At 41.6% G+C, this 16,109-nt stretch overlaps 1 protein-coding gene across 4 annotated transcripts in view; it reads left to right on the top strand.

Annotated features, from left to right (window-relative positions):
- VPS13B (vacuolar protein sorting 13 homolog B) overlaps window positions 1-16,109 on the top strand; it is a 1,202,086-nt gene that overhangs the window by 314,663 nt on the left and 871,314 nt on the right. For all 4 annotated transcript variants that reach the window (XM_068237718.1, XM_068237720.1, XM_068237719.1 and 1 more), the window contains exons 18-19: window positions 8,392-8,526; window positions 15,691-15,864. In XM_068237718.1, the coding sequence (XP_068093819.1) occupies window positions 8,392-8,526; window positions 15,691-15,864 (309 nt within the window). The remainder of the gene's footprint in view (window positions 1-8,391; window positions 8,527-15,690; window positions 15,865-16,109) is intronic.

Here is a 16,109-nt window from a genome sequence, read left to right on the forward strand (position 1 = left end):
TCTGCGTGGGTTTACTCCGGGCACTCCGGTTTCCTCCCACATTCCAAAAACATACAGATAAGTTAATTGGCTCGCTCTAAAATTGGCCCTAGACTACAATACTTACACTACATAATATAGACATATGGCAATGGTAGGGATTAGATTGTGAGCTCCTTTGAGGGACAGTTAGTGACAAGATATATATGTATATATATATATACACTGTACAGCGCTGCGTAATATGTCGGCGCTATATAAATACTAAATAATAATAATAATAATAATTTCATGGGAAGGAGTGATTAAGAGGAAGCAGATATAAGCGATAAGAGCTACAAAGGAGCCACAGTGTCCAGAGCAACCATTGACCAATCTAACGGTGGTCACACCAGCCGGATGAGTTCTCTCCCTAACTGGTACCCGGTGGTTTATCCTGCTGCATTATTGTTTTGCTAAAATGGTGATGATCATTTGACTCACAATCTGACAAGCAACCAAGGTCCACCAAAACTTGATAGGAGCACATACACTGAAGATTAAAACCACTCGGTTCACATTGGGACTGTATAGTCTTATTTGATATCATTACTGTTATAATTGTTGTTTAAATCACATTTATCTTTTATTTATACACCTTTTATCAAGCTTATTGGTGACTTAGAGATAGATCGTTTGTGTGCACTGTGGTTGAAGCGCTCTTTATAGTTGTATGTGGATCCAGCATGAACTTAACTCTGCACTTACCTTATCACAATAATGGTATTTTGGCAGCCTTTTTTTAACCACTCTGGGACTGGCAAACGCCGATCGGTGGCCACAGAGTTGCTCTCTTGTTCTTCCATTATGCCATATGGTGTCATCTCGTGAGGAGCGACATTAGACGGGAGCTAGCACGAGCTTCCGTCACTGTAAACAAACTGTGGTAGCAATCAGCCTGCCAGCATCTGATTTGCACTGGCAGGCTATGTTTTTTGTATTTATAATAACAATGTAAATAGCGCTGACATTTTTGTGCAGCGATGTACAGAGATTGTCTTGTCACTAACTGTCCCTCTGTTGGGCTCACAATCTAATCGCTGCCATGGCCATTGTATACAATGTAGTGTAGGGACAATGAAGGGAGGGGGGGGGGGCATTAAAATGCACATAAAAACCCCACACCACTTTTTTGATTAAAAATAGCAGCAGCAATCAACTACCTCCAGAAGAAAGCTCTATTTGTGGGAAGAAAAGGAGGTAAAATTCATTTGGGTGCTAAGTTCTCTGTCCGAGTAAAAAAACGTTAAAGTTGTGAAGTGCCGAGTTGTAAAAAAATGGTCTGCTCACTAGGGGTGGATAAACCTCTGGTCCTCAAGTGTATAAAGTGGTGGCCACATTGCCTGGCTAATAACTTCCTCAACATGCTTTGCTGGAACACTTTCCAGGGTGTTGGAACACGTTAGTTCCATAGCGTCCTCAAAAAAAATTAGCAAAGCTGTGAAAGACCTAGTAGCGTTACTGTGTTCTGTGGCATGAAAAGGAAGAGGGGATGCTAGGACACTAGATGAAACAAATACAATTTCTTATTTGCTGACTTTTCACTTTACCTTTCAAGTAGCAAGATTTGGAGTTTTCTAGATTTTATGACAGTTAGGAGGCTTAGCAAGTTTGGTCATATAATGAGAGGTTCTGCTCCACTGTTTGCTTTAATGACTATCATGTATAGGTTGATGTTTTTAGCTTACCCCGGCAGCATTCAAGACTATTCTCGGAGTGTGTGCGTTTAATGATAGCAAGTAAATGAAGTATTCCTATTCCCTTTCCATTCCTTCTGTCAACCATGAACAAAATTTAGTTTTGTACACAAAATGCGTACTAAGTAAATTGATTATGTATTTCCTTAATTTCGGGTTCTTTCCAATAACGTCCACTTATAAGTCCTGCATCCTTTGAGAACGGTAGTAAGTCAATTGTTAGAGCATCCGTGGAGTTGGTTTTGAGTCGGTATTCTTCTCATTCTGGGCACATAGAGCATAGCAGCCCAAGTATGCTTCATCCATCCAGAAATACAAGATGACACTCATAATGGTCTACCCCCTGCATATATGCAGGATCACTTTATTCTAATAAGTTAAACAGCAAGGAGAAGAGCTGTCACAAATGAGGCCATACACGTTCATGATAAATCCGCAAGTAAAATACGTCAGTGAACTACTCTGTAGTGACATAAGAGAGACATTCAAATTTCCGAATGCGAGCTCACGTATTCATCTCGAAAGTTGTCAGAGCTGATTACCCAGTGCATCTCCAATTCTCAGAGTATCTGTATTAGCTCTGGGGTGTTTTACAGGGTAGTTTAGGATGCATCTGTTCAAAAGTCCAGATTTCTATATAAACTTAACATTTGCCATAAATGTTAACACTGCTACCATCGGAACTGTAGGTTAAGAAATTTCCTCTTAGGTATAATCATATAAAGTCTGACAAATGCATTGTAACTAAAGCTGCTACAAGGAACATAATCAGTTGTTGTGTACATCTCTATGCTGAAGATCTAATGTGAGGCAGCCAGCTACTTCTGAAATTTAATTGACAGTTACTGTCTATGCAGGTTTGGCAGCTGATGCAGTGGAGCTAACACAAACCCACCCATTCATGTCACCATTAGGTCCCTACACAATTCATTTTCAGTTAAATATCGCCTTAGCAACACAGAATTATTAAATAAGTGTGAAAGTACTTTCCAAAGTTTCCTTTTAGCCCCGTTTCACATTTTGGATGTCAGCAGTGGGCTACAAAGATTTATCTTTAGAATGGAATGAATTAATTGATGGCTCTGATCACAGTCAGACAGGTGTGAAAGCCAGCAGGAGGACCTCATGGCAAAAGTTAGTGAGGCATTGTGTGTCTTAGCGGAGATGATGGAGATTGATCATGTGAAGTCATTCCGCCTGTCGGCCTGATCCTATTGCTGGAGGGAGAGGGGAATGACCTAATAGAGTGTGAGAATTATAGCAGATAGAGAAGCAAGGGAATGTAGGTGGGCCAAGTGTTTCTGATCTGCCATCAGTTTTTATGTCTGGGGATCAGCACAGCCCAGTCTTGCAGCGTGCTGTCTGATGGGAGGATTGTTCCCCTGGGATGCAGAAGGCTTTCAAGTCCATACAATCCCCTCAGTATAATATATTGCGCACACTGTGTGAGGATAGAGACTCGATAAAAGCTGGCAGAAATATAGAACCTAACAGGAATGTGACAGACTTTATTGACCCGACAATCTTTTTTTCTGCTTTGACCAGCCAGACTTGGCCTCTTTAGAAACTTCATGGGTATATGTGCTGCTGGAGAAATGGGAGAACATTCCATGTCTGAAGATAACCTTTATATCTATCAGGTGTAATAGATTCAGCATATGTCACCGCAATGATCTTTTCTGATGCAGCAAATCATCATAATTCCCATCTAATTCTGAGTTATTTAATAAAGTGGTCAGGGTATGTTGCTGTATAGAATTTTATTTTATTTGTACCCAGTTAGATGGGTTCACATGATGGAAATATGGAGTTGAAAACAAAAGCTCTGTTCTTTGGTCGATCTGCAACTTTAGAGGCAGAGGATCATTAGGGCAGCCAGGTAATGTGCATTGTTTAATCACTTTCCCCCAAGGCGGTTTTACCTTAACGGAGAAGAGCGATTTTCACCTTTCCGTGCTCATCCCTTTCATTTGCCAAAAGCTTAATCACTACTAATGATCTATATCTTATTTTTTTTTCATCACCAATTGGGCTTTTTGGGGTTGATATTTGTTTTCAGTAATTCATTTTCTATGCATTTTAAAGGGAAATACAAGGAAAAAATTAATTAAAAAATACACTTTCTCCAATTTCATCCCCTATAGTTTTAATATAAACACTGCTACTGTACATAAAACCCACACATTGTATCTGCCTATTTGTCCTGGTTATCAAAACATTTTAATTATGTCCCTAGTACAAAGTATGTTGACAAGATATCATTTGGAAATAAAGATGTATTTTTTTCCCACTATTTTCACGTGCACGGGGATGCACGTGCACGCATGGAAGCGCGCACGTGCACCCGCGGGAGCGTGCACGCGCACAACAGCAGCCGCATTATAAAAATGTCCTGGAGCCACTAAGAGGCTCTTGCAGGACGTTTTTTCTAAGTCAGCATGGCTCTAAGTGGTTAAGGCTATGTTCACAGTGGTCCATGGTGTAACGCATGCGTTACATTGAGTTTGAACTGGAATGGAGACTGGACATAGACATTAATACAAGACCAGCATGCAGCGAGTTAGAAAACCGTGATCCGTTGCAACGCAGTGCTGTGAACAGCTCTACAACGCAACTGAGCACTGTGAACTAGCCCTAAAAGTATGGTAAATAAATATGCTCCTTTTAATAAGCTGCAGTTCGAATCTTTGTATATGCTGGATCTGGATGCAATTTTCAAAGTATATTGTATTACTAATTGCTATTTTTTATATAGATAGTCCCAATATCTTCCATAGAGCAGTACAATGTACAAAAACATACAATAATGGGGAGCACAGATACGTGAGCAGTAAAACATTCTATACAATCAGGACAACCAGCAACACAAGTACCCCCACATGCAAATTGATTTGTAGTTTGAAAAACATCACCGATATATTAACCACTTATGTGGTTTCAGACGGATTATCTACGTCCTGCAGGACTTCAATTCCTGCTCAGAGATCTATAAAATAGCCTATTGTGGCGCACGCGTTCTCGCCGCCGCCCGTTAGAGGGAACATCAATGAATGGGAACCCAGTTAGTTACAATGACCGCAGGCATCTCATTGATGCCAGCGATCATTGACACAGGTAAGGAAGTAACTAGTCCACGCATTACTTCCTGTTTGCATACTAATAGAACGCATGGGAAAGGAATGTGCGAGGACATCTTGTGGCCGAATAGTAAAATTACACCTACATACATTTATTTTAATAAAAAGACCCACACGTACATTTCAAATTAACTCCTTACCTCCTACACTCTCCTATAATTCCCCCCCCCCAAAAAAAAAAATAGACAATTAAAAAAAATAGTTGACATGAGAGACTGAACTTTTTAAATATGTATGTCAACAGGGTGTATTGCTATTCATTTTGAAAATATGGGCTTGTAATTAGTGATGGACTCAAAACTAAAAAAATGCACCTTTATTTCCAAATAAAATATTGGCGCCATACATTGTACTAGGGAAATATTTTAAACATTGCAATAACCGAGACTAATTGGCAAATAAAATGTGTGGCTGTTAATTGCGGTAGCGTGAATTGTGTTAAAACTATAGTGGCCAAAAACTGAGAAATAATAATTTTTTTTTATTTTTCCCATTAAAATGCATTTAGAATAAAATTCTTAGCAAAATCATGTACCACCCAAATAAAACAAGCCTTATTGGTGGCGTAAAAAATCAAAGATATAGATAGTTTCTTTGTGATACGTAGTAATAAAGTTAAAGGCGAATCAATGGAAGGAGCGCTGAAAGGTGAAAATTGCTGTGGTACAGAAGGGAAAAAAACCCTCAGTAGTAAAGTGGTTAATGAGTGTTCTTTTGCTAAAATGCACAGAAACAGGAAACACAAGGGATAGGTACCTGCCCTTGCAAGCTTTGTCTACTCCCTCAGAGACTTTGAGGGTGTAGACAAAGGGGTTAGTGGATGAAGCAGTGAGCTTTAAATTAATTGCTTATGATGCTGTAGGAGTTAAAAAATAACTGAAAAGAGAGGGATATGGAGGCTGACCTATTTATTTCCTTAAAAACAATACAAGTTGCCTGGCAGCCCTGCTGATCTATTTGGCTGCTGTAGTGTCTGAATATCATCAGAAAAAAACATGCAGCTAATCTCGTCAGATCTGACAATAATGTCAGAAACACCTGATCTGCATATGATGCACTTGAAACAAAAAGAAAAACCGAGAGCCCAATATAGTGCAGTAAGTCTAACAATTGTTGGCGAAATAATTAACAGATGTGGATATACTCACAAACACGGGTTACCACATAGGCAACCACTTGAAATGCAGGTGGGGAGCATTAGAACCTGACCCCACTCAGGTTTAAGAAGTCGCTCTCTGTAGATAGAAAGAAGGGGACAGTCCCCTCCACCCAAGGTGGACTATATACTGTGCAAATTTGGACAGAGGCGCCAGGCAGGTTAAAATGATCTAAAAACAACTAAAAAGGAGGAGTACAGGTAAGGAGTGCAAGCTCAAAAAGGTCCAATAGTGGCAATGCGCCTCTGCCTCCTTGCCTGATGAAGCGAGTTATACCTGCGAAACGCGTTGCGGAGTGCCAAAATAAATTATTTGCGATTTGAACAATCTCGATTGTCCATCATTTCAGGAGGTAAGTCCACCTGTACTCCTCCTTTTTAGTTGTTTTTAGATCATTTTAACCTGCCTGGCGCCTCTGTCCAAATTTGCACTGATCTGCATATGCTTGTTCAGGGTCTATGGTTAAATGTATTAGAGGCAGAGGATCAACAGGACAGCCAGGAAACTGGTATTACTTAAAAGGAAATAAATATGCAACGTTCATGGTCCTCTCACTTAAGTTGTCCTTTAACATTGCTTACGCGCAGCAGACTACTTACAGATGCTTGACTGTGTGCTTTTGTTAAATTCCACATGAAATGTTTAGGTGACTTGCTGTTTTTGCTGTTTTGAATTGCTGATATCCATTTCAAATTTGCCATTCTATTGCAGTCTGATGTTCTACCTTCATACAATGTATTTTATTATTATATATAGTGTTAAAAAAAGCAAATATCCGCAGCACTGCTTAGAAAATAAAAGTAGCTCTTTATTGAGTAATTGAGGAATTGAGTCAGGAATGGGCTAGAGGTAACTACAGCCCACTGTTTCGAAGCTGCATGCTTCTTTGTCAAGTTGCAAGCTCATTCTGACAGCAAGTTTTTAAACACATCCTTATATATTGAGACCAGTTACAAAATCAGCCAATCAAAAAACCTGTGCGACGCGAGCGACCAATAGGATGAAGTTAAAAGAATGGAGGACCTGATGGGGAACTTCACGACACGGGAAGAAAACACCCCTCGATGACATAGCATCACTGTGATGGAAGCTGCTGTGAAATTGTTAACGTAAATGTTGACCGATCTACTGATTTCCATCCGAAATCGATCGATTCAGTTGATCTGTCTAGGCGGAAAATGTCGCTCATTCGCCGGCAGGTCAGTAGCGTATTGTTAGCGGCGTTCGATTCGGCCGACGCAGCAGGAACGAGTCCCGGGTCCGTGCTGTCCCTTTCTCCGGCTGCCCTTCTTCTCCATTTTCTCTTCACTTCCTGTCCCGAACCTTTGAGAAGGGGAAGTTCAAACAGTAGAGCGCCCTCTACTGTTTGAACTTCCGCTTGTAACAGGAACAGAAGATGGAGAAGAAGACCAGCCAGAGAAAGGGACAGCACAGACCTGGGGACTCGCGCTGCGTTCAGGTGATGTATTGCTGCTGGCCGGGGGAGGCGAGACGGACAGAGGCAGCTGCAGCTCCACAGGTTGTGAATTGATTTCATGCTGAAACCTTTTCAAAATCTGTGTGCAGAGTATGGGCAGCCAATAGATCCCTCTCTGATCAGATTCAATCAGAGAGGGATCTGTTGGTTGATCTGGTGGCAATCGACCAGTGTATGGCAGTCTTAGGTGTAGGAAGACAGATTCAATTGTTTATCTCATTAGTTTATTTTCACCTCGGGTTCACTTTAAGACAGACAAGAGACAAGACAAATAACATTTATATTGCGCTTTTCTCCTGACAAATTCAGTGCCAGATCCGCAGCCACTAGGACGCGCTCTATAGGCAGTAGCATTGTTAGGGAGACCTGCCTAAGGTCTCCTACTGAATAGGTGCTGGCTTACTGAACAGGCAGAGTAGAGATTCAAACCCTGGTCTGCTGTGTCAGAGGCAGAGCCCTTAACCATTACACTATTCAGCCCCTGGATAGTGGATACATAGATGGAGCTGAATTGAAGAGATTTAATTTTTTCACCGGAAAAAAAAAAATCTGTCTTTGTAAGGGGCCAGGCTGTATCCACTGTTTTTTAAACACAAGAAACGTGTGATTTGAGTGTTTTCTTTTACACTGTTAACTGCAGCACTCTGCCACAGAAACCCCTTTCCAAATTGCAGACACCTGCAGAGTAGCAGAATTGCAAATATCGCTATTTTAAATACCCTGAGAATGTATTCCGATGATTACAGCCTGAGCAGGAATCCATTCAGCTGTCTGATGTTTGGTAATTAAGGGGAAAAGAAAGAAAGGCGAAAGAATTGAAATGATTGTTCAACTGTCCGATCCAATGAATATTAAAGCATATTACAATTCAACAGGCTAGTACATTTGCAGCTTTCTTTTATTAGGTGTGAAATCCAAGAATGCGCTGCCAACTCTGGAGGGTTCTATCCAGAACGTCGAACTGAAATTCTGCAGCACATCATTGGTCAAATGTGTCTCCGGGACCCTGGGATCAATAAAAATTTGTGCCAAAGCCCCAGGTATGTGCAGCTGGACCATATAAAACTTTATTGCCTGTATAGGAGAATTGGCCTTACTTTTTACAAGGAGAGTTACTGAAACAAGAATTTATTCATTGTTCCTATGAATCAGAGAGATTTTTTTTTTATTTTCTGGGTGTTTTTAATTTTTACTATGCCAGGATAATTCATTATGACCAATGTGGGCTAAATTTCGGGGTTTACAAATGAGGTTCCTAATGACTGCACAACAGAAGCTGGACTGACAATCACTGGTATAAAAATAGCATGATGGTTTAGTATTTTATAGCTGTTTGTTTGTCCTGTGTGTTTTTTCTCCCTTTCTTTTATAAATCACTTGTATGTGGTGGGTCGTGAAGTACATTATAAACATAACCACAGCGATTACTAATCCACTGTGCTACAAGTACACATTGGCAAGAAAACACATATTAAACATACGGGTGGTTCTCTGCATTTTGTTGAGGACAAATGCAACGCAATGTTTTAATGTGCGAGTTCTTTTTAATGTAGGCTGTGGAATGCTGTGCTGCCCAAGATGTTCCTTCAGGAAAAGAAATGGGCCAATAAGTCTCTCTTACAGCCATACACCAATGTATTCCTTAAAGAGACACTGAAAAGAAAAATAAATTGTGATGATTTGTATGTGTAGTACAGCTAAGAAATATTAACATTAGGAGCAAAGACATAAGTTTGATATTGTTTCCAGTACAGGAAGAGTTAAGAAACTCCAGTTATCTATGCAAAAGAGCCATTGAGCTCCATGACTTTAAAAGTCATAGAGAGCTCTGTCTTCTGAAGCTCTGTCTTCTTTTTTTCCTGCACAGGACAGTTCAAAAGTTCACTTGCCTGCTCTGTAAAATCATTTGGAATGCGGAGTAGTGTGTAAACTGCAAATATTACAGATTAATGCAATGTTATAAAAAAAACCTATATAACTTAAAATAAAAATTCTTTGCTACTAATGTTTTAGTAATTATCTGTACTAAACAACCAATTCATTATATCATTTTTTTTTTCCGCTTCAGTGTCTCTTTATATTTCCAAAAACTCAGATTGGGTCCTAAGTCATTACTTACTTGTTAGTAGAAATTTGTAACAGACGGTCTAAAAAAAGAAAAATTAGCGTAAAGGTGGCCACACATCAATAATTTTTTTTACATTTCTTTTCAAATCAAGATTTACAATCAATTTTTCTAATTGATTGTAACATTTGAAAAATCTAACCAATGTACCCACGTGTGTTAAATTTTTCCCCAAGTATAAAAAGAAAAAGAATTGAAAACTCTGAAAAATTTGCTTGCGTCTCTACATTACGAAATTATCTACCACACACCATACAACCTTGCAAAAAAAAAAAAAAATGATCAGACATTTCTACCACTCCCGATCCAGAAGAATTGAAAAAATAATCAGGAAGTCCGTCCTGAATTTTCACTTTTGTGTGTGTGTGGCTACCTTAAAGTTTTACTCACCTGGGGCTTCTACCAGCCCCCTGCAGCAGTCCTGTGCCCTTGCAGCCACTCACTAATCCTCTGGTCCTCCGCTGCCAGCTAGTTTTGTTTTTGCCGACAGGCCCGTCAGGACTGGCCACGCGTAGCTGTTTCCGCATTCCTGACTGTAATTAGCGCTATTGCGGGCCGCACTGCGTGCAAAAATACGCGTTGTCGCATTACAAACGCATAGATATGCGGCAACGCGTATTTTTGTACACGTTGTGGCCCGCAATAGCACTAATTACAGTCGGGAATGCGGAAAAAGCTACGCGTGGCCAGTTATTGCTCAGATGCAAGAAAAAAAAACAAAACAACTCTGCGGGCTTAAGTGGTTAAAGAGGAACTGTCGCGAAAATCTTAGTTTAAAACCCATACAAATAAGAAGCACGTTTCTTCCTGAGTAAAATAAGCCATACATTATTTTTCCCGTATGTTGCTGTCACTTACAGTAGGTAGTAGAAATCTGACATTACTGACAGTCCATTTCTCTAAGGGGATTCTCAGCCTGGCCTTTATTCTTTATAAAGACATTCCCTGAAAACGATTTATACAAAGATGCTGGCCAGCCTCCCTGCTCGCTGCACTCTTTTTTTTTTTTTTTTTTTTTGGCAGTTGGACTGAGCAACTGGCATTCATTATGTGCTTTTGAAAATAAAGAAAACCCTGAACCCCCCCCCCCCCCCCCATGAGAAGATGGGCTAGTCCAAAATCTGTCGGTAATGTCAGATTTCTATTACTTACTGTAAGTGACAGCAACATAGGAGAAGAGTAATTTATGGCTCATTTTACTCTAGAAGAAATGTACTTCTTATTTGTATATGTTTACATGTATTTAAAATGTTAAGATTTTCGCGACAGGGTATAGGATCCATTCAGACATGTTCCAATTTGTCCATTCTGTTGTGTCCGCTGCAGTGACGGAAACGCAAAGTTGTATGCTGTAAGGCAGCGCACACACTCACCTCCTTATGGTTCCTGGTGCTGGAGTTCCCCTATATACTCTGCACTACTGCCAGCAGCAGTGCAGAGAGTATAGACTGGAACTCCAGCACCTGGAACCATGATGAGGTGAGTCTGTGTGCGCTGCCGTTATTCCTCCCCGCTTTGTTCTGTAATAGTGCGGGGAGGAGAAGGGATGCAGAGGGGGATGCCGGGGCGAGTAATGGAGGAAATGACATCAGGATTGGCTTGAACCTATGGGAGCCTGCAGGGATGAGGGGAGATCTCCATGGATGCGGCCAATCAGAGAGGAACAGAGGAAGAGAACAAACCCCCAGCATGCACTGCAACTTCTCTTGTGCGGCTGATGTACCAACTAAGAGCTAGGGGACATGGGGATTGATATTAATAAAGAATAGAAATGTCCAGATTGGTTATGAACTTTTGCAATGCCTGTTTAGCATCCTTTTTAGTTATTTAACAGATGGAAATAGACAATTTATATTGGATTTAAAGAGGAACTGTAACATAAAAATATCCCCTGGGGGGTACTCACCTCGGGTGGGGGAAGCCTCCGGATCCTAATGAGGCTTCCCACGCCGTCCTCCATCCGTCAGGGGTCTCGCTGCAGCCCTCCGTGGAGTCCGGGCAGCGGTGACGTCATTATTTACCTTCCTGGCTCCTGCGCAGGCGCTCTGACGGCTGTCGGCTCCGAACTACCCGGAAATACCCGATCGCCGTCGGGTCCGCTCTACTGCGCAGGCGCAAGTTTCCTGCGCCTGCGCAGTAGAGCGGACCCGAATGAGATCGGGTATTTCCGTGTAGTTCGGAATGGAAAGCCGCCACAGCGCCCCCGCTGGAGCCAGCAAAGGTAAATATTGAAATGACAGTCGGCACAGTCGCCGGCTGTTCGGAGGGCTGCGGAGAGACCCCCGTGGGACAGAGGACGGCGTGGGAAGCCTCATTAGGATCCGGAGGCTTCCCCCACCCGAGGTGAGTACCCCCCAGGGGATGTTTTGAATGTTACAGAGTCTCTTTAATGCCTAATAGTTACTCTTTAATCTGCAGCAGTTTAGGAATGGATTGTACTTTTAACTGTAGTGCAGCTCTAGAAATTCACGCTAAACTGTCACTATTAAGTAAGATTTAAGAATCTTTTTATTATCATGCAGAACAGTTCCCCTGCTGGTTAGAACTGTTTAAAGTGGACCCAAACCAAACAATTTTTTAATTCAAAATATTTAGTTGCACCACGCTGACACATACAAAGATAAATACACACTCCTTCAAGCCTATGAGCATTTCAGTGCATGCTTTTCACCCTTCTCTTTTCATAACTAGGGTTATACAGGTGGCAGCTATTAGCAATTCCTCCATTGCTGGATACCACCTACTCCACCAGTTTGCGGGATTCTGTCCCGGCAATATGAAAGGAAGGGAGGGGTTCCTCCAATAAATGTAAAATATTTTATATTTGTCATGCAGCTGAAAAAAGGCTGCTATTTATTATTATAATTTAGAAAATAGATTTTATTTCTGAAATCTGGTATTTTTAATTGGGGTCCACTTTAACCTCCCTGATGTTCAATTTCACCAGGATTTCTGTGCAAAAAATGTTCCAATTAATATTCATAACCTTTTTTTCCCCTGTAACTTGTCAAAATGTGTCAAGCAAGGGTCTAGTATACAGTGCAGGAGAGTAGTGATGTTTATGCACGTCAATAATGTTTACAGCATGTTTACTATTGCCGTGTATAATAGTCAACATCACCAGGGAGGTTCTAAAGAGAAAACGGTCCGTAATGTTTTGATAAATCTGGCCCTCTGTTCCCAAACCATGTCCTCAAGGCCCACCATGTTTTAAATCCACAGAAGTAGTTTATCAGCTCTGCTGCAACACTAATTACCTCACCTGTAAGGCCCCGTTCACACCTAAAATCACTAAACGCTAGCGATTAATGTTAGCGTTTTGCGGGAGTGATTTTTCCACGTTAACCGCGAAAAAAATCACTGGATGAAGTAGCATTTTGGGAGCAATGGCGATTAGCAGTTCTATACATGATAATCGCGATCGCTTCTGAATCGCTGGCAAAACTCTGCATGTAACGCTTTTGTGGTTAACTCTAACCGCAAAACGCCGCGATCGCAGCAGTGAGAACACTGCCATAAGATTACATGGGCTAGCGGTTTTTAAAAACGCTAGCGTTTGCGGTGATCGAGAATCGTGCGATTCCCGGCTAAAGTGTGGATGGGCCCTGATTGTATATGATTTCCTGAAAAACGTACTGTTGGTGGGCCTTGAGGACAGGGTTGGGGAACTCTGCATAGGATCCAGAACCTTCCCTCTCTATAGGTGAGTATGCGACTGATTGATTGTGTTTTTTTTTTTTTTTTTACAGCAGCTTCAGTTTTGCTTTTAAAGACATGTACACACTCCTGATTTGTTCAAACGACTGGTCATCAGACCTGCCCACGGGGCGGCCGTTCTGACACCGAGTGGATCAGTCAAAACCAGCCTTATCAACCTGCCGACAGACTGTACACACGAGGAAACTGTCGTCAGAACGGCCGCTCTGCGGTCTGGTCTGACGACCCGTCGTTTGAAGAAATCACACATGTGTGCGCACCTTAAGTCCTGACAGATTATCCCTAATATAACTACTGCTTTACACATAGAAATAATTCCTGCCTACAAAAGGAAGATATTAGAGCTGAGATATGGCCTAGATAGTGTTTTCCATGTATTCCATTAAGATTTCTATTTTCTTTCTGGCCTGTAGCCAGAAAACGCAATTACTTTTAACACTCTGCTAAATATAAAAATCAATGACTTCTTCGATAAATGAAACTGTAAAGTAATTAGTCAAGCAAATACTTGCTAATTTATTTTCATAAACGATAAGTCTTTGGAGCGGTGCCAGGCTAATAACTCGTGACTGAATATTTAGCCTTGCTTATACAATGGGAGCCAGGAATATTATCTGGGAAGAGAATGCCCCAGCCTGGCTTTTATGAGCTCTGTAAAATCCTGACTATACTTCCGATTTTAATTCACTATGAAATTGAATAGCACATTTTGAGCCTGACAGGATCATTTACACATGGGCTGCTTTCATTAAATCTGTTTATTAAACAGCTCCATTTTTTTCCCGCTTTCGCAGTGTTAACTTACCGAGGGTCAGAAAAAGAAAATGTAGTGTAAACTCTATAGTAATGAAAGCTGGTAGTAATAGCTAAAATATATAGAATTTTTTCTAAGTGAGTTTGCAGTGTTTGTAAAATTAATTTTACGTAATTATGCTGGCAGCTATTTTGCTATCATATTTGTAAAGAGGAGGTCTGAGGAGAATAAAAAAGAGAAAAAAAATGTACTTACCTGGGGCTTCCTCCAGCCCCTGGCAGCCGTCCTGTGCCCTAGCCGCAGCTCCGCTCCTCGCCGGTGGCCCGGGTTCCCCTCCGTTGCAGATGCCGACCTCGCCAGGTCAGCATCTACTGTGCCTGCACGGGTGCCGATTGCGATTGCACGGATGTCTTCTTGAGTGTTCTGCACAGTAGTTATGCGCCTGCGCAGGGCACTCCAGGCCACGCAGGCGCAGTAGATGTCGGTTGGCATCTGTAATTGAGGGGACACCTGCTGGAAGCGGAGCTGTGGCTCCTCGCATCTGTCCTTTAAGTTCTAAATGTAATTTTGCCTTCTTAAAAACAAAAGGTATTTGTAATAATTCAGTGAGCAACTGTGATTTCCCATGATGCATCACTCCCCAATATGTGATTAATCTCTTTATGCCCCAGAAAGCCAGGCTGCACATTCAGTACCACTGGTGTATAGGGAGCCAGTAGATAATACATTTTACAGCGCCACATTAATCCAACATGCAGACAGCCTGTTTGTCTTTCTAGTCCTCATCAGTGCATAGTATTGATTGATATCACTTTATGGGATAGGGTAAGGGCCAGTTCACACGGGTGACTGCCAACATCCGTTCACTGTTGGAATCCACTTCGTCCTGCATTTGGCAGCATTCCTCTCGATGTGTTTATTATTGATTGCGCTAGTGCCGCAGTCAATCAATATGATTTTCTACGACGCTGTATGTAGCTTCTGTCATCTGTTCAGGGTTCAGGGGTGCGTTCTAGAGGAATCCTAGTATGTCTCTCTCCCTCTGGAATCGAGCACATGGGGAATGATTGAGTTTAAGTCACCCAATTGCTCATTCCAGCAGCGGTTTCCAAGTGTACTGCGACATCATGTGACAGGTTGGTACGTATTGACGGCATGTCACATGATGCCACCGTTACCATGGAGATCGCCACTGGAACGAGTTTGGGTGAATGCCTTGTGTTGTTGCATGCTGCATGCAACTTTGAAAGGAAGGAGTGAGGGGATGATTTGTGCCTTCTAGTGATGGGTCGGCTTTATAGTGGGCCGTAGTTTACCCATGGCTGCCCTAGGTGATCAAAATGTGGCGACGAAACAACAGGAAATGATGCCAAAAGCTTTTCTGATTGGTTACAGAAATGCATTTGGTTATGGTGAGATGGGACGCTGGCAGCCGGCCTTCTGGACCCGGCCCTAAGTATTTTAGAATGTTTGCCATTGGGATTACCATGACAATTACAGTAGTGTCTTCCAATGGTCAGCAATTGTAGTTCCCATGGCTCTATTGTGATAGGCGTACTACACACACATAGTATTTTTTTTTTTCATATATGTTTATTTTTTATAAAGGTGAAGCAGGGAAGGAGAAACTAATTCCTCTGATCCAAGGTCCTTCTGACACCAAAGATCTGCATAGAAGCAAGTGGCTAAAAGAAAGCAGGAAGCCTGAGTCTTTACTGGGTCCCGATCTGATTGCCTTTACAGTCCAGGTCCCGCAGCAGATGGACTACTGCCACAGCTCTGGTAAGTGTAAAACCTCTATTATGCTGTGATCAGGTTACATCCAGTTACTCTGAGCTGCTCTCCTGGGTGTAAAATGTGCCAAATGTGCCATGCGGCAAAGTGGATCAGTTTCACTTGTAGAGCACATTTTCCAGCCATATCGTTTCCCCATTCAAAGAAAATGTTCAGTTCTATGTCATTTGTTAAAGTGTTGCAACAACCAAAGCCATGAGACAGGATTGCTTCTGTTACTGTTAGAAATTATT

Source organism: Hyperolius riggenbachi, chromosome 5, assembly GCF_040937935.1.
Source record: "Hyperolius riggenbachi isolate aHypRig1 chromosome 5, aHypRig1.pri, whole genome shotgun sequence".
Lineage (NCBI taxonomy): Eukaryota > Metazoa > Chordata > Amphibia > Anura > Hyperoliidae > Hyperolius > Hyperolius riggenbachi.